Here is a 23,369-nt window from a genome sequence, read left to right on the forward strand (position 1 = left end):
ACTATATATATACACATACGTGTGTGTGTGTGTGTGTGTGTATATATATATATATATATATATATATATATATATGACTCATTTTTATGGTTTACTGAAGGGTTTAAAAATATTTGTCGGGGGCGCCTGGGTGGCTCAGTGGGTTAAGGCCTCGGCCTTCGGCTCAGGTCATGATCCCAGGGTCCTGGAATTGAGCCCCTCATCCGGCTGTCTGCTCCACAGGGAGCCTGCTTCCTTTCTTCTCTCTCTGCCTGCCTCTCTGCCTACTTGTGATCTCTGTCTGTCAAATAAATAAATAAAATCTTAAAAAAAAAAAATTGTCACATTAAATAACCAATCCTTATTACTTTCTTATTAAAGATGTAAAACAATATTGGTATAAAATGTCAAATAAGAACTTTATTGTGTTAGCCATAAGCAAATTTTAGCTTATTTTACATGATAGAACATTTAAATATTAAACATATGCTAGAACCTATGGCATAGAATCCATAGGTTTATGTCTCTAGTCTAAGTTGGTGAGGATTGACCATGAGACACTGGTGAGGTTGCTTGCTCTCGAAAAAACCCAGGGTGGAGGTAAGCAGTTTGTCAGCAAACCCTCTAAGATCTTTTCTCTCTCTCCTGCAATCTAAAAAATGCTTGCAGGGCATGAGCTATAGCACTAGAACCATTTTCTCTTTCTTTTTTTCTTTCTTTTTAGAAGATTTTATTTATTTGAGAGAGAGAGAGAGAGAGAACACAAGCAGGGGGGAGGGGTAGAGGGAGAAGCTGACTTCCCACTAAGCAAGGAGCTCCACACAGAGCTTGATCTCAGGACCCTGATCATAACCTGAGCAGAACAGATGCTTAGCCAACTGAGCCACCCCAGGCGTCCCAACTAGAGCCATTTTCAATTGTATAAAATAAATATCTTTTTTTTTTTTTTTTTTTTTTTTTTTTTTTTTTTTTTAAAGATTTTATTTATTTACTTGAGAGAGAGACAGTGAGAGAGAGCATGAACAAGGAGAAGGTCAGAGAGAGAAGCAGACTCCCCATGGAGCTGGGAGCCCAATGCGATGCGGGACTCGATCCCGGGACTCCAGGATCATGACCTGAGCCGAAGGCAGTCGTCCAACCAACTGAGCCACCCAGGCGTCCCTAAATATCTTTTTTATTTTTTAAAATTAATTTAATGAATTTATTTGACAATGAGAGAGAGAGGCAGAGAGAAGGGGAATACAAGAAAGGGCAGAGGGAGAGGGAGAAGCAGTCTCTCTGCTGAGCAGGGAGCCTGATGAGCGGAACGCTTAAGGACTAAGCCATTCAGGTGCCCCTAGGATAAATATCTTAAAGAGTTCAAGTAAAAACTAAAAGGAAGAGGAAAAATGAAAAGCCTTAATGTGTTTAAGCAAAAGCCACATTTGCTTTGGAAAACAAAACATCAAACAAACCAAAAAAACCATTTAAAAAAAAAAAAAAGCAAATTTTAAATACAGACTGGGAATTAGCTACTACAGCATCCCTTTCCTTTTATTTTGGATTTCATTAAGTTTCTTTTTTTCTTTTTTATTTTTTAAAGATTTTATTTATTTATTTGTCAGAGAGAGAGAGAGTGAGAGCGAGCACAGGCAGACAGAGTAGAAGGCAGAGGCAGAGGGAGAAGCAGGCTCCCTGCGGAGCAAGGAGCCCGATGTGGGACTCGATCCCAGGACGCTGGGATCATGACCTGAGCCGAAGGCAGCTGCTCAACCAACTGAGCCACCCAGGCGTCCCTTCATTAAGTTTCTTATTTTATCCTTTTATTTTTAGTTACTACAAACAAGCAGACTTCCTCGCTTTTTCACATTTATGCAAAAATGCTGTGACACTGAAGCTTCCTTTTTTCACGTTGTTATATTGAAAAAAATTTACTGTTTCTAAATGCCAAATATTGTCATTTTCCATAAAGAAATCTTAAAAAAACCTGACATACTCATTTCTCATACATTATGGAACTTGTCTGTTATAGTCCAAGTATTTTAATCTGGCACTGACTTTGTTTATAAAGGTCCTTTCTTTACCAATGTTATGTAACTGTAGTATTCCGTACTTTTCTCACCTGTATTTGTTTATGTAGAAGTTTTTCTTCTACTATTTAAGATAGTTATGTACTAAAAAAAAGATAGTTATAGCATATAAATCTACTAATATCTTTCTTATCTCAACACACATTTTAATTTTTTCAATATAAGCTCCACACCCAATATGGGGCTTGAACTGACAACTTCAAGATCAAGATTTGCATTTTCGGACGCCTGGGTGGCTCAGTGGGTTAAGCCTCTACCTTTGGCTCAGGTCATGATCTCAGGATCCTGAGATCACGTCCCGAGTTGGGATCTCTCCTGGGCGGGGAGCCTGTTCCTCCTTTCTCTCTCTCTGCCTGCCTCTCTGCCTACTTGTGATCTCTCTCTGTCAAATAAATAAATAAAATCTTAAAAAAAAAAAAAAAAAAAAGAGTTGCATTTTCTACTAACTGAACCAGCCAGGCATCCCTCAATAAGCACTTTTATTTTAAATTTTATTATTACTATTTTTAAAGATTTTTTTTATTTATTTGTCAGGGATAGAGGGAGAGAGAGCGAGCAAGCACAGGCAGAGAGGCAGGCAGAGGCAGAGAGAGAAGCAGGCTCCCTGCTGAGCAAGGAGCCCGATGTGGGACTTGATCCCAGGACTCCTGGATCATGACCTTAGCCAAAGGCAGCCGCTTAACTAACTGAGCCACCCAGGCATCCCTAAAGGTTTTATTTTTAAGTAATCTCTATACCCAACATGGGGCTTGAACTCACAGCCCTGAGATCAGGAGTTGCGTTCTCTACCGACTTGAGCCAGCTGGGTGCCCTTTTCGACATGCACTTTTTAAAAAAAAAGAGTTTATTTATTTATTTGACAGAGAGAGACACAGTGAGAGAGGGAATACAAGCAGGGGAAGTGGGAGAGAGAAGCAGGCTTCCCACCAAGCAGGGGAGCCTGATGCGGGGCTTGATCCCAGGACCATGGGATCATGACCTGAGCTGAAGGAAGACACTTAACGACTGAGCCACAGGTGCCTCATGACATGCATTTCAAAAATCCTTTACTGTTAATTTATTTTAGCATTACAATTTCCAAAGAAAATACCATTTCAATCTGTAAAAAAATGCCTAACTATGAACAAATAATACTATTATAAAACCATGACCACTAATGGTAATAATGATGTATAGAAATTCATTAATTTTTATTCTATAATAATTATCTTTCTAGGTCTTCATGCTAGTTAAAATATTGTATTTCTTGTATGTAAATTTGTCAGATGTTCTGGGCATACTTTGTAGCTGTACTTTAATATCTTCCATGAATAACCATAAATCTTATCATTTGTAGTACTTTCCATTCTTACAACTTCAAAGTACCAAATTACCTTGTACCAAGTAAGTAGAGAATTTATAAAGATGAACGTAAAAGTTTTGGGGCACCTGGGTGGCTCACTTGGTTGAGCATGTGGCTCTTGATTTCGGCTTGTCATGATCTCAGAGATCACCCCATGTTGGACTCTGCACTCAGCCTAGAGTCTGCTTGAGACTCTGTCCCTCTGCCTCTGCCCCACCCAGGCTCGTGCTCTCTAAGATAAATAAAGAAATATATCTTTTTTTTTTTTAAATTTTATTTACTTACTTGACAGAGAAATCCCAAGCAGGCAGAGAGGCAGGCAGAGGTGGTGGTGGGGGGGAAGCAGGCTCCCCACTGAGCAGAGAGCCAGACGAGGGGCTTGATCCCAGGACCCTGAGACCATGACCTGAGCTGAAGGCAGAGGCTTAACCCACTGAGCCACCCAGGCGCTGAAGAAATAAAATCTTAAAAAAAAATTTCTAGGGTGTCTGGGTGGCTCAGTTGGTTAAGGGTCTGCCTTTGGCTCAAGTAATGATCCCAGGATCCTGGGACTGAGCCCTGCATTGGGCTCCCTGCTCAGCAGAAAGCCTGCTTCTCTCTCTCCCTCTGCCCGTCCCCCCCGCCCTCCAGCCCCACTTCGGCTTTATGCTATCTCTCAAAAAAAAAAAAAAAAAAAAAAAAAAAAAAAAAAAAAAAAAAACAAACAAAAAAAAAACCCAAAACAAAACAAAACAAAACAAAACAAAAACCCAAAACAAGGGGCGCCTGGGTGGCTCAGTCGGTTGGGCCACTGCCTTTGGCTTGGTCGTGGTCCTGGGATTGAGTCTCATATTGGACTTCCCCTGCTCTTCAGGGAGCCTGCTTCTTCCTCTCCCTCTCCCTCTGCTTGTGATCTCTCTCCCTCTCCATCAAATAAATAAATACAATCTTAAAGAAATCTTATAATAAATAAATAAATAAAATCTTAAAAAACAAAACAAGACACCACTTAAAAAAATTCTTTTGCATCCTAAATTCCTAAGACTACCTGGTGAAAAGGAGTTAAATACCCTGATAATCTTTTCCAAATGACCAAGATTAGATTGGTTTACAGCAGACTGAATTCAGTGGCTCTCAGATGAATATGTGAAATATGGAATTTATTTCCCAATCTCCATTCAATTCTCCAATCTCAATTCACATTTCTCAGTTGGCAGGGAACCGGCCAACTCCAAATCTACCACAGCTAAAAGGCCCTCTAAACTCAGGGTAGCTTGGAAATCCATTTCCTTGGCTGACTAAAGGACATGTCTATCAGTCTCATCAAAGAAACTCTTAGAGGTGTCAAGAGATGTAATAAAAGGCAGCTATATGAGAACAGATTCCACAAACCGTGGACCTCATCTCAAGGCTGATCAAGACAAACCTAGATTAGGTACTGAGTAGGTCAAATCCCCTAGGTGCTTATTTCCTGAATGTACTTAAAAGAAAAAAAATTGGGGCACCTGGGTGGCTCAGGGGGTTAAAGCCTCTGCCTTCAGCTCAGGTCATGAACCCAGGGTCCTGGGATCGAGCCCCGCGTCGGGCTCTCAGCTCAGCAGGGAACCTGCTTCCTCCCCCCTCTCTCTCTGCCTGCCTCTCTGCCTACTTGTGATCTCTCTCTGTCTCTGTCAAATAAATAAAATCTAAAAAAAGAAAAAAAAAGAAAAAAAATTAAGACTAGTTTTTCTTAGAGTATGTAAAAAAAATTTTGGTGGAACACTAAAAAGGAAATTATGTGTGAGAAAGCAATATATAGGCTTAAGAATTCTTCTAGAAATTAACTTCTAGTTAAATACCGTTCTTGAATCCATCATCTTCTTAGTTTTCCTTAAGGTTACATAGGAGGCTATTGTCGAAGATTCAGGTGTTGGTGATTTTGTTCTGGGAGGAACTACTCCAACAGGAAAGTGGGAACCTAAAAATTAAAATAGTAGTAAGTTCTACAAAACATCTCTTACACAACATAACACTTTGTTCTGACATACTCAATTTCTGAAGCTTCTATTTTATTTATTTTATTTTTAAGTAGGTCCCATGCCTAGCGTGGAGCCCAGAGCAGGGCTTGAGCTCCCAACCTTGAGATCAACACCTGAGCAGAGATCAAGAGCTGGATGCTTAACCAACTGAGCCACCCAGCCATCCCTCTGAGGCTTTTAAAATCAAAAGGCAAATTTACTGGAGTGCCTGGGTGGCTCAGTTAAGCATCCAACTCCTGATTTCTCCTCAGTCATGATCTCAGTATCATGAGCTCTGTGCTGCCCAAGATTCTCCCTCTTCCTCTGCAACTCCTCCCCCCTGTTAAGTGTGCGCATGCTCTCTCGCCCTCTCACAGAAAAGAGGGCAAATTTATTTTCATTTGTTTATTTTTTAAAAGATTTTATTTCTAAGTAATCTCTATACCCAGTGGGGCTTGAACTTACAACCCTGAGATCAAGAGTCCACATACTTTACTGACTGAGTCAGCTAGGGGCTTTATAGAGCAAATTTATTGTTTGAGAAAAGCCAGAGAAACTGTAGTAGCCTTCCATTAATGTACTCTGCCTAAAGTTCTACAGACGAAAAGATGACTTCAAAAATTGTGATTATGAAACTAGGAACACACAAGGGATCATATATCCTCACAACAACCTTCTGAAGGAAAGATGAAGGAAGTCCAGTATCTGCATTAATGTCCTCCTCAGTCCGGAGAGCTCAAGCAGCAGCATGGCTGGAGTTTCCCAGTTAGACTTCTTTCCACTCACAACATTTTCAGAGACTGAAAAGACCTTAATCCTCTCATATATTAAAGATCAGGAAAGACACGGCCCAGAAAGGTTAAGTGATTGACCTAAATGTCCTTAATTTCCATGCGGTCTCTTTTCAGTCACACTGCACTGTCTCAATAAAGAGTCCACTAGGGGTGCCTGGGTAGCTCAGTGGGTTAAAGCTTCAGCCTTCAGCTCAGGTCATGATCCCGGGGTCCTGAGATCAAGCCCCGCATTGGGCTCTCTGCTCCTCAGGGAGCCTGCTCCCCACTTCCCTCTCTCTGCCTGCCTTTCAGCCTCCTTGTGATCTCTGTCTGTCAAATAAATAAATAAATAAATCTTTAAAAAAAAAAAAAAAAAAAAAAAAAGTCCACTAACAACCTTATCAATAGTTACCTATAGGTAACTATATCACTATATATATAACTGTTAACTATAACTATGTATCACTGCTACTTTCTCTTTTATAAATTTTAAAAATTTCTAAAATGAACACATACCACAGAAAATAAAACACATAACACAAAATCATTAACAACAAAAATAAAAGCTAAAAATAAGTTAAACATTGGGCACCTGGGTGGCTCAGTGGGTTAAGCCGCTGCCTTCGGCTCAGGTCATGATCTCAGGGTCCTGGGATCGAGTCCCGCATCGGGCTCTCTGCTCAGCAGGGAGCCTGCTTCCTCCTCTCTCTCTCTGCCTGCCTCTCTGCCTACTTGTAATCTCTCTCTGTCAAATAAATAAATAAAATCTTAAAAAAAAAAAAAAAAAACTTTAAAAATAAGTTAAACATATAAAATGTATGCATTTGGGGCGCCTGGGTGGCTCAGTCGTTAAGCATCTGCCTTCAGCTGAGGTCATGATCCTGGGGTCCTAGGATCAAGACCTGCATCAGGCTCCCTGCTCAGCAGGAAGCCCGGGTCTCCCTCTCTTCCTACCCCCCTGCTTGTGTTCCCTCTCCTGCTTTGCCTTTGTCAAATAAATAAATAAAATCTTAAAAGTGAATGCATTCATATCATAGTCGTCTTGTTTAAGTAGAATATATGCACTAATAACCACTGAGGACATTTGTAAGAGAACAAATTGTTAAAATCTCAATGGTTTTCTTAGGAAAAAAAGAGAAAAATGCCACTTTCTTTGGCCTCATTTACAGTTACATCAACTAAGCAGAAAAAGGAAAAAGGAAGTCTAGTTTCTCCCCCAAAGACAAATGGTAGGTCTATCATTCAGGACTCCTTTAATTTATATACCAGGGACGCCTGGGTGGCTCAGTGGGTTGGACCGCTGCCTTCGGCTCGGGTCATGATCTCAGGGTCCTGGGATCGAGTCCCGAATCAGGCTCTCTGCTCAGCAGGGAGCCTGCTTCCCTCTCTCTCTCTGCCTGCCTCTCCATCTACTTGTGATTTCTCTCTGTCAAATAAATAAATAAATAAAATCTTAAAAAAAAAAAATAATTTATATACCAAACAATCTACAGCTTAGGCTTTAATATTGTTTATGAACTCTACAAATATTATATGGTTGTATAATTTAAGAATATGAAGAGCTGAACTGATACATAATATAGGTAATTTTGCAATTCAAACCAAGAGAAAGCCTGTATTATCCCAGTTAGTGATCCATTTTGGAAAGTTCCACTTTAAGTCACGTGGCAGAAATTATGCCATGATTGATCTGTGTACTTCAGACAATTTAGTTAGGTGAGTGCTTATAAGTTAAAATTAGGGGTGCAAAACTGGCTCAGTTGAGAAAGCATGCAACTCTCCATCTCAGGGTCATGAGTTCAAGCCCCATGTTGAGTACAGAGATAACTAAAAAGAAAAGATAAAAAACCAAACACCTAAATTTTAAAAGGCAAATTTCTAAGATTTTATTTATTTATTTGACAGACAGAGATCAGAAGCAGGCAGAGAGGCAGGCCGAGAGAGAGGGGGAAGCAGGCTCTCCGCTGAGCAGAGAGCCCAATGCGGGGCTTGATCCCAGGACCCTGAGATCATGACCTGAGCCAAAGGCAGAGGCTTTAACCCACTGAACCACCCAGGCGCCCCAAGGTAAATTTCAAGAAAGAATCAAAACGCTATAGAGGACATATGTCAGACAAGGCATTTTTTATTAGTAAAGACATGCATTCACGGAACAAATGATAATCAACTTCTTCACTTTTTTCAATTTAATTAAATTCCTACTGATGAGTTAAAAGTCATTTAGTAAACAATCGCTAAATTTTGGTCAACTTGACTGGTCACGTTTATCCAATACATATCATAAGGCATTATGACTATATAAGAGCCAGAAAAAAGAATGGAATAAAATATGCAAAAGCAAAGAAAAAAGTGTAGTCCTTATTTTATATATGCTCTAAACACATTGCCCACAGGGATTAAAAATATACATGTGATACATAGCAACTTTTCCCCCAATACTCTACCTGAAAGGGGTAGATGCCACTCAGTTCCAGGAAACCAGTGCTGTTGAAACAGGGGCATTCTGACTAGATTTATTAAGTTTTTTTTTCCCCTAAAGATTTTATTTTATATTATTATTATTATTTTTTAAATTTTATTTTTTTTAAAAGTTTTATTTATTTATTTGCCAGAGACAGAGGGAGAGAGCGAGCGAGCACAGGCAGAGGGAGAAGCAGGCTCCCTGCGGAGCAAGGAGCCCGATGTGGGACTCGATCCCAGGACCCTGGGATCATGACCTGAGCCGAAGGCAGCTGCTTAACCAACTGAGCCACCCAGGCGTCCCCCAAAGATTTTATTTATTTATAATCTCCACACCTAAGGTGGGGCTTGAATTTATAAGTCCAAGATCAAGAGTTATATGTTCTACCCACTGTGCCAGCCAGGTGCTCCTAGATCTATTGAGTTTTTAAGAAAAGCTATAAAGTCCCCATTTTTTTTTTTTCTAAGTAGGCTCTATGCCCAGAGTGGATCCCAACACGGAGCTTGAACTCATGACCCTGCGATCAAAACCTGAGCTGAGATCAAGAGTCAGACTCTTAGCTGACAGAGCTAAGTTCCAATTTCTATTTTTATTTTTTTTTTAATAAAAGGAAACACAGGCAACATTCCCTTTTTTAATTTTTAAAAAGATTTTATTTATTAACAGAGAGAGACAGAGACAGAGAGAGACAAAGAGCAGAAGCAGACCCCCTGCCGATCCAAGCTGAAGGCAGACACTTAACCCACTGAGCCAACAAAGTTCCCCAAAGTTCCACTCTTTAAAAGTTGGCAACCAATGGGGTGCCTGGGTGTCTCAGTCGGTTAAGCATCTGCCTTCTGCTCAGTTCATGATCCCAGGGTCTTGGGATCAAGCCCTGCATTTGGCTCTCTGCTCCTTGTGGTCTCTCTCTCTAAGTGAATAAAATCTTTAAAAACAAACAAACAAACAAACAAACAAAAAACAAGGAAAGCTTTACTGAATTAGAATAAATGGATACTTCCATAATATGATAGCCCATATGAAAGCCAGTACCATGATCCATGGGAAAAGTTTTAAAAGCTTAAGCTTTTCCACTGATGTCTACAACAGAATTAGGATATCTGCTACCTTCTCTACTAACACTACTGTGCAACCACTGGCTCCAGAGAAGGAAGAGATATAAAATAAGGAAAGGAAAAAAGGAAAATTTAAGTATGACATAACTGTGTATCTGGAAAATCCCAGCAAAACAACTGAATTACTACGAAAAACATTTAGGTAGGGGCACCTGGATGGCTCAGTGGGTTAAAGCCTCTGCCTTCGGCTCAGGTCATAATCCCAGGGTCCTGGGATTGAGTTTTATTTTTTTATAAAAAAGATTTTATTTATTTATTTTACAGAGAGAGATCACAAGTAGACTTAGAGGCAGGCAGAGGATCCTGAGATCATGACCTGAGTCGAAGGCAGTGGGCTAACCCACTGAGCCACCCAAGCACCCTCAGAATAGAAGGAGATATAAGTGAGAAAGCTTCCAGGACAAATAGAAATTAAAAGAATTTGTGATTACTAAACCAGCCCTGCAAGAAATATTGAAGGGGATTCTTTAAGGAGAAAGAGAGCCCCAAAGTAACAGACTAGAAAGGAACAGAGACAATCTACAGAAACAGCGACCTTACAGGTAAAGAATATACTAAATTCACTATCATTGTCAAATACTACTAGAAGTCCTAGCCTCAGCAATCAGACAACAAAAGAAATGAAAGGCATTTGAATAAGCAAAAAAGTCAAACTTTTACTCTTCACAGATAACATGATAACTCTGTGTGGAAAACCCAAAAGATTCCACCCCAAAATTGCTAGAACTTGTACAGGAATTCAGCAACATAGCAGGATTCAAAATCAATGCACATTGCATCTCTATACACTAACAATGAGATGTATAAAACTGCAAAAAACTGCAAAAAACAAAACAATAAAGCAATGAGACAGAAAAAAGAGAATTTAAGGAATTGATCCCATTTACAATTACACCCCAAACCATAAGATACCTAGGAATAAATCTAACCGAAGAGGTAAAGGATCTGTACTCTAATAACTGCAGAGCACTTATAAAAGGAATTGAGGAAGACACAAAGAAATGGAAAAACATTCCATGCTCATGGACTGGAAGAACAAATATTGTTAAAATATCTATGCTATCTAGAGCAACCTACACATTCAATGCAATCCCTATCAAAATACCATCCACTTTTTTCAAAGAGCTGGAACAAATAATCCTAAAATTTGTAGTGAATCAGAAAAGACCCTGAATAGCCAGAGGAATGTTGAAAAAGAAAACCAAAGCTGGTGGCATCACAATTCCAGACCTCAACTTCTATTACAAAGTTGTAATAATCAAAACAGTATGGTATTGGCACAAAAATGGACACATAGAACCCTGGGACAGAATAAAGAAGACAAAAATGGACCCTCAATTATATGTTCAAGTAATCTGCGACAAAGCAGGAAAGAATATCCAGTGGAAAAATGACAGTTTCTTCAACAAATGGTGTTGGAAAAATTGGATAGTAACATGCAGAAGAATGAAACTAAACCATTTCCTTATACTATACACAAAAACAGACTCAAAATGGATAAAAGTTTTAAATGTGAGACAGGACTCCACCAAAATTCTAGAGGAGAACACAGGCAGCAATGTCTGTGACTTGGGCTGCAGCAACATCTTGCAAGACAATATCTCCAAAGGGAAGGGAAACAAAAGCAAAAATGAACTACTGGGACTTAATTGAGATAAAAAGCTCTTGCACAGCAAGGAAACAGTCAACTAAACAAAAAAACAACATACAGAACAAGATATTTGCAAATGTCTTATCAGATAAAGGAGTGGTATCTGAGATTTATAAAGAACTTATCAAACTAAAAAAAAAAAAAAAGAACTTATCAAACTCAACACCCAAAAAACAAATAATCCAATCAAGAAATGGGCAGAAGACATGAACAGACATTCTCCAAAGAAGACATAAAAACGGCCAACAGACACATAAAAAAATATTCCATATTACCTGGCATAGGGAAATACAAATCAAAACCACAGTAAGATACCATCTCACACCAGTGAAAATGGCTAAGATTAACAACTCAGGAAACAACAAATGTTGGGGAGGATGTAGAGAAAGGGAAACCCTCTTACACTGCTGGTTGGAATGCAAGCTGGTGTAGCTACTCTGGAAAACAGCATGGAAGTTCTTCAAAAAGTTAAAATAGAGGGGCGCCTGGGTGGCTCAGTGGGTTAAGCCGCTGCCTTCGGCTCAGGTCATGATCTCAGGGTCCTGGGATCGAGTCCCACATCGGGCTCTCTGCTCAGCAGGGAGCCTGTTTCCTCCTCTCTCTCTCTGCCTGCCTCTCTGCCTACTTGTGATCTCTCTCTGTCAAATAAATAAATAAAATCTTTAAAAAAAAAAAAAAAAAAAGTTAAAATAGAGTAAAAGTAAAAGTTAAAAATAGAGCTACCCTATGACCCAGCAATTGCACTACTAGGTATTTATCCAAAGGATACAAATGTAGTGATCTGAAGGGGTACCTGCACCCCAATGTTTATAGCAGCAATGTCCACAATAGCCAAACAATAGAAAGAGTCCAGATCGCTATGGACAAAAGAATGGATAAAGATGTTTTGTGTGTGTGTGTGTGTGTGTGTGTGTGTGTACTTGCAATGGACTATTACTCAGCCATAAAAAAAAAAAAGAAAAAAAAAAGAAATATTACCATTTGCAACAACATGGGTAGAACTAGAGGGTATTACGGTGAGCAAAATAAGTCAATCAGAAAAAGACAGTTATCATATGATCTTACTCATGTGGAAATTAAGAAAGAAAACAGAGAATCATAGGGGGAAGAGAGGAAAAAATAAGATGAAATCAGAGAGGGAGATAAACCATAATAGACTCTTAATCACAGGAAACAAACTTAGGATTGCTAGACAAGAGGCGGGTAGGGAGATGGGGTAATTGAGTGATGGACATTAAGGAGGACATGTGATGTAATAAGCACGGTATTACATGAGACTGATGACTGATGACCTCCACCTCTGAAACTAATAATACATTATATATTAATTAACTGACTTTAAAACAAACAAACCACAATCCAAACAAGACTGAATCATTGCACTGTATTTGGCCTTTTCTATCTATTTATTCTTGACTATAGCCCCCTTTATCCTTTTTCTTTACAACCCTAAAGAATTATCAGTATAGAAAAAAAAAAGAGGGACGCCTGGGTGGCTCAGTTGGTTAAGCAGCTGCCTTCGGCTCAGGTCATGATCCCAGCGTCCTGGGATCGAGTCCCACATCGGGCTCCTTGCTCCACGGGGAGCCTGCTTCTCCCTCTGACTCTGCCTTCCACTCTGTCTGCCTGTGCTCGCTTTCGCTCGCGCTCTATCTCTGACAAATAAATAAATAAAATCTTTAAAAAAAAAAAAAAAAAAAAAAAAAAAGAAAAAAAAAAGAAAAAAAAAATCAGGGCTGCTAGCCTGGGTTAGTTGGAAGAGTGTGCAAATCTTGACCTCAGGGTTGAACCCCCATGTTGTGTATAGAGATTACTAAAAATAATTAAATAAATAAGCTTTAAAAAGTCAGAGTACACCCAATAAGAATACTATGTCATTGAATTTGTTTATTTACTTTTTTTTTGGTTAAATAAACTCTATACCCAATGTGGGGCTCCAACTCATGACCCTAAGATCAAAAGTTACATGCTCTACCAAAGGATCCAGTAGGGTGCCCCTTGACCCTTAATCTTTTTTGTACAATTCTGAGTAAGTTTGGTTTTGAAGAAAACCAAAATGTCCCTACCCCAAAATCTCAGGAAATGGAAAGCTTTTTAAAAGTCTGGAATGTACGGGGGCACCTGGGTGGCTCAGTGGGGTAAAGCCTCTGCCTTCCGCTCAGGTCATGATCTCAGGGTCCTGGGATCGAGCTCCGACTCGGGCTCTCTGCTCTGCGGGGAGCCTGCTTCCTCCTCTCTTTCTGCCTGCCTCTCTGCCTATTTGTGATCTCTGTCTGTCAAATAAATAAATAAAATCTTAAAAAAAAAAAAAAAAAGTCTGCAATGTACTTATTTCTCAGCTAAAACCTAACCTGGACTGATACGAAGCTTTTTGGTCTTTATTCCTCTTTGGGTGAATATTCCAGAAATATTAATTTATTTCAGAAAGGGATGTGGCCTCCTGCCTAGCTGAGATGATGTATAATGTATGGTTTATGGGTCATGTTACCGTCCTAATACCTGAAACTTCTGAATTCAGGAGCTCATCAGATTCCAAAGGTTTCAGATCAGGGATTGTGGATTTATATATGTATTGGGCCAACACTGATTTTATTATTGTTTAAATGTCTAGAAAACACAGGAGATAAAACGTATCTCCAAATGCTGACCTTTTACAGAAGTTTCTATTTCTGAAACAGGTTCTGATTTTTCTTCTCCATTAGATTCATCAACTTCTGCCACTGTTGTTAACTCAGGTTCACTCTTGTAGAGTCTATAATCTGGACCCTTGAAAGGAACATGTGCAATTTCAAAACAAAAAACAAAAAACCAAAAAACTGGTACAAGTTTCTTTTACAATGTTTACTTCTAAAGCCTTAAATCAAACACTGAAAATTAAAAGCCTCTGTCAGCTATCTTGGGTACAGGCACAACTGATATATATAATTGATATATACATATAGCAAAAAAATATCTGAAATATTTTTAACCAGCTAAAGTTTCAGTTTTCAAATTAAGAATATTCTTATTAGGGACAAAGTCATTAGAGCATTTTTTATCACAGCACATCTGAAGTCTGAAAATAATTACATCATATTAATTCAATTAGCCCTATTCCTTATCCCCTTCATTCTCTTTTGGCTTACCACATTTTACATTTATTTGTTTAACCCCAAACCTCTTATTTCCAGCTTCCATGGGTAACATCTCTCCTTGGCAATGTCCACATCCTCTAATAGTTTTCCTAGGTGGAAGTGCCCATATCCTAACCCTTTTATCATTCCTAGCAGCAATTTTTTTTCATTCTCACTTCTTTCTGATCCAAAGATATTTTGCCTCTAATATCCTGAAATGGTATATTAACCACTTTACAAAAACATTTATTAAAAATATGAAATTATGAAGTATTAAAATTATAAAAAAATGAGAATGGTAGAACCAAAACAGGAAAAACACAAATGATAACTATATATAAACAAACAGATAGAAAAAACATTGGCTAAAAGTGAGTGGGGTTATGATAAAAAAAAAACACATTTGAGTGTAAAATAAATTAACTTTAAAAATCAGGTATATGATTGATTATTCTGTGGCTACTGAAGCCACTTACACAGTGAGATCCATTTCTTGGATATCCTTGAACTTGATGAATCTTCTTTTCTTCAGGCAGATGGACTGGGCCCCTGCTATAACAGAGCAAGGAGCTGCTATCACTGGGCAGAGGGGGGATTATGGGAGGCTGCTCTGTAAAGTCATAGGACCGAGGAAGTGGAGGACGAGGTGGGACTACTTCCTCTTCCTAAAGATTGTAGAATAGTCACCTTATTTAGATAAGCACATTGAATTAAGTATATCTAAATTCTTTGCAATGGTAAGTTAACTTAAAGTCACTTTAAGATAATTAAAGGGATACTGCCAAGCCAAAATAAAAAATGCAAAGTATGATAGTCAGTAACTGGGCCTTAAATCTGGCCTTATCTATTTTTTTTTCCTGGTAACACACAGGTTAGCTTTCATCTGAAGCTTAGCAACAAAACAGATGTATGAAAGTACTGTTATTTCACTTTAAAAATAAAAGAAAATAATTAATTTAAAAATCTTACTATTTTTTATTGTTATTTTAAGAGACAAAATAAAGAAACATTTCTTTTTGATTGGTTTTATTTTTTTATTTATTTATTTTTTTTTTTTTAAAGATTTGATTGGTTTTAATACAAAATTCAAGACCACGGATGCTTTCCATCAGGTTGACAGTATCTCTTTGTAGTTGTAATTTCTCTAATGATATGCATGACACACAGCCAACTTATCTATCAATCATCCTACAAATTTTATGAAGAATAAGAAACAATGATAAATATTCAAATTACTTATATTAGAAAAAGTATGACAATGTTAAAGTTCTAACACAGATGAAAAGTAGTGAGTCCATTTTTTTTTTTTTTTGCATTAAGGGAAGAAAAACCACATCTGTTAGAAGTATCAAATTACTGAATTAGAGAAATTTCAAGATTAAAACAATACCTTAAATATATTTAGGAAACATTTTTGTTATGAAGAGAAGACAAATTCTAATTCATGTGTTATTTTAAAGTAATTTAGAGAAAGACAATCCAAACTTACCTCATTTTTGTACTTAACTGTTGAGAAAGGCTTTGACCCTGCCATACCTGTTAAAAAAATTATAAAATATTAACTACTTAAATGAAACAATTTAAATCTACAAAAAAGAGAAATCATTTCATCTCACTTATTTTATTTTTAAATATTTTATTTTTAAGTAATCTCTGCACCCAAAGTGGGGCTTGAACTCATAACCCTGAGGTCAAGAGTCACATGCTCCTTTGTACCAGCCAGGCGCCCCCATTTCATTTATTTAAAATGAAGCCTTCAGTTTCTAATTGCTTTTTTAATTAATGTTTTCAGAATCTGAAACCAATTACATTTAAAAATACAAATTGAAATACAAGTTAAAATATGTTTAAATAAGAGTACCAGGAAATAGTTTTCTGAAGCACTACTGATTTAAGCATAATTCAGTACAATTTTTTAGGAGGACAATGTGGCTGTGACTATCAAAATGAAAGTTGTGTGCTCATTTCCAGCTTCTTGTGATACATAAGTACTAGCATGTGCATTTAGTTATGTATACAAATAACACACATACAAACACTAATATATACAATTACAGCATGGTTTATGACAGAAAAAAACAAACAAACCCCAAACCTGAAAACAGCCTACATGTCCAACAACAGAGAAATAGGATACATTAGAGTCCATCTATACAATGGATTCTTACACAGTTATTATTGCACTGTACTGTTCAGGAGCCAAAACCAAATTGCTGAAAAATAAGTATACAATGATTCCATTTTTTGTTGTGGGAAAAATTCATAAAAGCAAAACATTATGCATGTGTATAATTATACACAAAAAATAGTAACTAATTTTTGTTGTGAACTTTTGCTTTGTTTTATAAATGTGTGTACTGATTCAATGTTACATGAGTACCTGTTTTCTGATGCCAAAAATCCATTCAAATAACAAAAAGAAATCCAATTCTATGTGTCATTCCATTTATTCACTTGTTTGCTTATTTATTTAAAAAGTTTACTTATTTATTGTAGAATAATCTCTACATCCAACACGGGGCTTGAACTCACAACCCCAAGATCAAGAGTTGCATGCTGTTCTGCCCGAGTGAGCCAGGTGCCTCGTGTCATTCCACTCAGACATCAGATTATGGTCAATTACTGCGAAAAGCTGATTCACCTGTTTCTGTGGTGCCTCTTTGCTGTTTGTGTTTACTCAGTCCTTCCGTGACATCCTGAATTCTCCAAAGTTCTTTCTGAATCTGTGCACGCTGAATTCCTGCTGATTCAGTCTTTCAGGAAAAAGAGCCCATATATAGGGGAAAAAAAAGTTGTAAATTCCACTAATTACATATTTTAAAAAGTGAGAATTGCAGTGGATCAAATTTTGAGAATATTTAGTATGATCTATTTGACTCTCCCAAATTTTGCAACATCTGTGGCCTTTGATGAAACAGAGAAAGAAAAAATTCAATTTCTCAGACTTAAGTGCACTATTTCACATCTCTTCAATAAGCTTTGCCTTGCATTACTGCTGGTCACAAGGGACTGAAAAATAGAAAACAGAAAGAAAACAGAACAAAATAGAAACTCACAAAACTCAAAAAAAAATTTTAAGGGAGAAGAAAAAAGAAATGGGAAGTATACTAATTTCCTAAGTTCTAGAAAATGAGATCATATTGGTTTTCAACAAGATTCTAATAGAACTCTATGACTTACTGATAGTTTGGATAACAAGAAATATCATTTTTTGGAATATAAATTTATTTTAAAAAGGGGGGGCAATGAAGTACAAAACTGTCATACTGACCAGAAAAATTTTTTTCACTGAATATCAGTTTTTGACAACTGAAGATACTAGAATACAGACAATACAGCTAAAGTACTCTGAGGGGTGAAAACATGCTTTTAATGTCTATAAACATATAGACTATGCGACGCTGCTTCAAAAAGGCACTACGTAACCTTAGTTATCCAGTTTTCCAAGCCACAGGGCTAAAAGCATCAAAATAAAAGGAAGTATTCACACAAGACCCAAACACAAGAACAAGCCAGGGATGTGAATACTGACACAGACTTCTAGGGAGTGAATTTCAATGATAAAAATCAGATATATGCACATGTATATAGGATACATATTATTTTTGCAATAATTAAAAAATTTATGTAAGTTTTACCTATCTGAAAGGTGTACAATGAAAATCTCATTTTTTATTATTTTGTATTTTTTCTGATTCCTGGTGACTTTGAACAATATTCAAACACTTGTTAGCAATCTGTTCTACTTTCTATAGATTAACTAGTCATGTTCTCTGTCCACTTTCCTAATGTATTGCTTCTCCAAGTCAAAAAGAAATTTCTTTGCAGATCAGAACAGTCTTGTTGAATTTTAGTGGTCAACAATACTTCTTGCCAACATGCCATCTTTTAAGTCTGTTTATGTTGCCCTCATTGTTTGCTTCTTTACTTAATTTATTATTACTGTTTTTAAAGGAAGGTCCATGCTCAATGTGGCGCTTGAACTCACAACCTCTAGATTAAGTCACCTGCTCTACCGACTGAGCCAGCCATGTGCCCCATTTAGTTATTTATTTAATAAACACTTAGTTTATTTTATGTGCCTGATACTATTCTAACTGCTTCAAGAATATCAACATATTTAGTCATTACAATACTGATAGAGGTAGGCACTATTATTTTTATTTTACAGTTGTGAATCCTAAAGTGCAGAGTCATTATGTAACTGGTCTATGTGCAGTGCTATATCTCATAGAGTGGGCCTTCTATTTTTTTCTTTCTTTTTTTAAAAAGATTTTATTTATTTATTTATTTATTTGACAGAGAGAGAGAGAGAGAGAGAGAGAGAGAGATCACAAGTAGGCAGTGAGGCAGGCAGGGAGAGGGGAAGCAGGCTCCCTGGTAAGCAAAGAGCCTGATGCAGGGCTTGATCCCAGGACCCTGAGACCATGACCCCAGCCAAAGGCAGAGGCTTAACCCACTGAACCACCCAGGTACCCCTAGTTCTTTATTTTTTCAAAATAATAACTACTGTGGTCTTCATATACCTTTAAAACATTAGTATCGTTTTGCTAATTTTTTCAAAGAATTCTGGAGGAAATCTGGTCCAACAGAATTTGAGTTTGTATACAAAGAATTTTCATTGAGAGAATGTTAAATCAGGCCATCCATGGACAAGGGTTACCAATTCCACTTGTCTATTTATTCAAGTCTTATGCCCTATAATGTAGATGTTACATTTTCAGGATCAATGTTTTTTGTTAAGTTAAATCAGGTAAACTGCTGTGGCCTAAGAGCTAAAAATGAATTTTCACAACTTTAATATCTCCTCTTTTACAGAAAAAGTTTGCTGACTCCTGGGTTATTCCTTAGATATTTCAGGTTTTTGTTTTTTTTCTTTTTCTTTCCCTACTGTAGTTAGTATTAACCCCGCTGCTCAATATAGAAGTCACAGCCACATGTGGTTCCTTAAATTTAGATAACTAAAATGAAATATAATTTAAAATTCAGTTTCTTGGGATGCCTGGGTGGCTCAGTAGGTTAAGCCTCTGCCTTTGGCTCAGGTCATGATCTCAGGGTCCTGGGATCGAGCCCCACATTGGGCTTTCTGCTCAGTGGGGAGCCTGCTTCCCCCTCTCTTTCTGCCTGCCTCTCTCCCTCCTTGTGATCTCTCTGTCAAATAAATAAATTAAAAAAAAAAAAAAAACTTAAAAAAAAAAATTCAGTTTCTTGTCACACTGGCAATATTTCAAGTTCCCAACAGTAGCATGTAGCCAGTGGCTACTATACTGGACAGCACAGATGGAAGACAGCTGGTTTTCTAAGAGTCAAATTTACTAACTTTTAGTCCTTGTATTGACTTGACTGTTGGTTCAGAAAGTTTCCAATACAGATGGCTAAATTTATATAGTCACAAGCATGAAGTGACTTTTACTTTATTTTTATCATTTATGTTTATTGAACATTTATTATCTCCCCTTTTCAGGGGAACACTTTAAGACAGCTATATTACTGTTTATATTTTAAGACAAGAAATTAACCCCTGGAACTTGATTCCAGATGTGACTATTTACAAAACTGGATTCTTTACACTACGCAGTGCTGCATCTTTCACACCATATCAAAAGTCAACAGGCTAAAATAGTTTGATAAAAAAAGAGGCATTTAATATAGAATGCATTAGAATAAGTTTTTATTATTTTATTTATTTTTAAAAGATCTTATTTATTTATTTGACAGAGACATCATAAGTAGGCAGAGAGGCAGGCAGAGAGAGAGAGAGGAGGAAGCAGGATCCCTGCGGAGCAGAGAGCCCCATGTGGGGCTTGATCCCCATGACCTGATATCATGACCTGAGTGGAAGGCAGAGGCTTTAACCCACTGAGCCACCCAGGTGCCCTTATTATTTTATTTTTAAGTAATCTCTATAGCCAACATGGGGATCAAATTCACAACCCCAAGATCAAGAGTTGCACACTGTACTGACTCAGGAGGCCAGGAGCCCTGGATTAGAACAAATCTTATAAAAAGAAAAATTACCCTTTATTTGGTAAATCCATTTAATTCAATACTTCAATGCTAACTTCAATATAGGCAGGCAGGAGCAAAAACATGACACGGATCATACCATGTGCCAAAAGAAAAAAGGACTTTTAAACAAGGAGAAATGGGCTACTTTCTGGGATAGTAAGATTCCTATCATTGGAAGTATTTAAACTCAGACCTCAGGGGGCCAATAAGGTAAAAAATATTAAGGGCATGCACGGATTGAACAAGGTGGATTGTATAGTACCAGTCAAAACCAGTTGAGACAATGCAAAAAAACCATTCACTTCTAGTACCTGAACTTCACCAAGGCGATCTAGTTGTTCTTGCATCTGGTTCCTGGTAACAGTTACATCATATTCTAACTTGTCATATTCTCTCCACGCTCGCTCCAATTCCTAAAAATCAAACAGCACTAATTAATGGGGAAAAATGTGCTTTTATATGGTTATCACTGCAATTACAAGCTTTCCAGGTTTTAGAAAATTGCATAGTTTGTAATGGGCAAAATAAAAACTTTTATAACTCATTTTTCCTTTTCTTGTAATTCACGGGAAATGTCAGTTTAACAACATAAATAGTCTTGGGATAAGGAAAGAGGGTATGGAGTATGGAGGAAAGATTAATAATCTTAACAGTCTGTTTCTAACGGTTCTCTTTTAAAGAGTTATTTTACTTTTGGGGCACCTGGGTGGATCAGTTGGTTAAGCAACTGCCTTTGGCTCAGGTCACAATCTCAGGTTCCTGGGCTGGAGCCCCAACTTGGGCTCCCTGTTCAGTGGGAAATCTGCTTCTCCCCACCGCTTGTGCTTTCTCTCTCCCTCAAATAAGTAAATCTTAAAAAAAAAAAAAAAAAAAAAAAAAAAAAAAGTTATTTTACTTTGTATATTATGCAACTAGCTTAAAATTACTTTAAAAAAACTCGGCAACGAAAAATTACTTATGGCACATACTTTTTTTTTTTTTTAAAGATTTTATTTATTTATTTGACAGACAGAGATCACAAGTAGGCATAGAGGCAGACAGGGACGGGGTGGGGAGGAGAAGCAGGCTCCCCACTGAGCAGAGAGCCTGATGTGGGTCTCCATACCAGGACCCCGAGATTGTGACCTGAACCGAAGGCAGAGGCTTAACCCACTGAGCCACCCAGGTGCCCCATTCAAGCCACATACTTTCAAAAATTAAAATGAGTGTTAGAATTTGGCCATTTGGGATAATTGCTTTTTGAATCTAAGATCTCTCCTTAAGCAGGTTTTATAATGAATCACATTTTTTAAAAAGTAGAGATAAACCACTGGAGGTTTATCATCTCTATATTGTATAGGTAATTTAGGGAATCTATTTAATTGGTTTCACGATTAATAAAATTTCTAAAAGGCAAGGTGATAAAAGGACTAAAGAGTTATATCTCCTCTATATTGTGTATCTATTAGTCTTCCCACTTGGCTCCAGCAAACTTTTACCTGAATAAGGATACTGATCTTATTTACTTTCTTATCTGCAGACCCAATGGCGGCCCGACAGTTAAGTAAGATGGCATTGCCACCTTAACACCTAACCTCTCATGTAGAAAAGACACTGTCCAAAGCCTACAGAAGCATCTAAATGTAAGAACATTTTATAGGAAGGTAAGAATCCGTGTCTTTCTTATACTCAAAGTATAGGAAACATACACTGTAGAGCCAGAAATTATTATTATTATTATTTTTTTAAGATTTTATTTATTTATTTGTCAGAGAGAGAGTGAGCGAGAGCAAGCATAGGCAGACAGAGTGGAAGGCAAAGTCAGAGGGAGAAGCAGGCTCCCTGCGGAGCAAAGAGCCCGATGTGGGACTCGATCCCAGGACGCTGGGATCATGACCCGAGCTGAAGGCAGCTGCCCAACCAACTGAGCCACCCAGGCGTCCCAAGCCAGAAATTATTTTAAACGTGAAGAAACACAATATACTCTCAAGTTTTCTAGACTACAAAGTCCTGCCACTGGACTGTAACATTTGGCCTGAGTCCCATCTTCCTGCTGGGCTTACCTACTTCTCCTCTATCTCTGGGCTCCTCAAACATGACTATGGCTGGGCAGAACACAAACCAAAAGAGGAGAGCAAGCAAAGGGGCAGCACTGGCTTTAACACCAGCTTCTCCCAGTACCTGCCTGAGCATTTCATTAACGAATCTACAAGTACCATGCTGAAAATCTTTAGATATGACCTGTTTTTTGTTTTGTTTTGTTTTTTGTCAAGAAGATAATACACAGTACGATAAGGCAATTAAAAGGGGGTAATGACTTCTAAACATACAATTACCTTAAAATCACAGGCATTAAGTTAGGAAATAGTGCTTTTGATAAAAATATAGAAAGTTTCATGCTATATACAGTTAAGAGAGTAAATGAAATCTTCCAATCTACAACCACAGCAATGACTCTCACAATGTTAAAAGGAGCCAAAGAACACACATACTGTATAATTATATATGATTTATATATATGTAGCTTCTAAAGTTCAAAAGTAAGCAAAAAACTTTACACATAGTTTAAGGCACGTAGTGGTCTGCTAGGGAAGTAGTCACTGGGAGGGGAATTTCTGGCATGCTAGTAAAATTCAGTGCCTTGATATGGATATCAGTCATATTTGTGCACTATCAGTCATATTTGTGCACTTAAATTGGGTGCTTTTCTGAGAATATGTTAACTCTAACAAAGGTAAAAAAAATGTGTACACATGTATGATTGTTACAGGGGTGGCAGAAAATTTTCAAAAATTTGACTCAGTCTAACTTTAGGATGTGGAACAAGTAAAATGAGGATTTCAATATTTAGCAGTAGAGCTATACTGAATACATATTATGATCTTTCTTAAGAAAGTAATAG

At 37.5% G+C, this 23,369-nt stretch overlaps 1 protein-coding gene across 17 annotated transcripts in view; it reads right to left on the bottom strand.

The window, feature by feature from the left end:
- PLEKHA5 (pleckstrin homology domain containing A5) overlaps positions 1 to 23,369 on the bottom strand; it is a 277,031-nt gene that overhangs the window by 44,377 nt on the left and 209,285 nt on the right. For 8 of the 17 annotated variants that reach the window (XM_059185923.1, XM_059185925.1, XM_059185918.1 and 5 more), the window contains 6 exons: positions 20,800 to 20,901; positions 17,121 to 17,232; positions 15,969 to 16,015; positions 14,956 to 15,144; positions 14,015 to 14,132; positions 5,208 to 5,326 (listed from right to left, as the gene is read on the bottom strand). In XM_059185923.1, coding sequence (XP_059041906.1) covers positions 5,208 to 5,326; positions 14,015 to 14,132; positions 14,956 to 15,144; positions 15,969 to 16,015; positions 17,121 to 17,232; positions 20,800 to 20,901 — 687 coding nt within the window. Of the gene's footprint in view, positions 1 to 5,207; positions 5,327 to 14,014; positions 14,133 to 14,955; positions 15,145 to 15,968; positions 16,016 to 17,120; positions 17,233 to 17,264; positions 17,489 to 20,799; positions 20,902 to 23,369 lie in introns of those variants that run through there. The other 9 variants (XM_059185930.1, XM_059185921.1, XM_059185922.1 and 6 more) reach the window with 2 other exon arrangements.

This window comes from Mustela lutreola, chromosome 8 (assembly GCF_030435805.1).
Source record: "Mustela lutreola isolate mMusLut2 chromosome 8, mMusLut2.pri, whole genome shotgun sequence".
Classification (NCBI taxonomy): Eukaryota; Metazoa; Chordata; class Mammalia; order Carnivora; family Mustelidae; genus Mustela; species Mustela lutreola.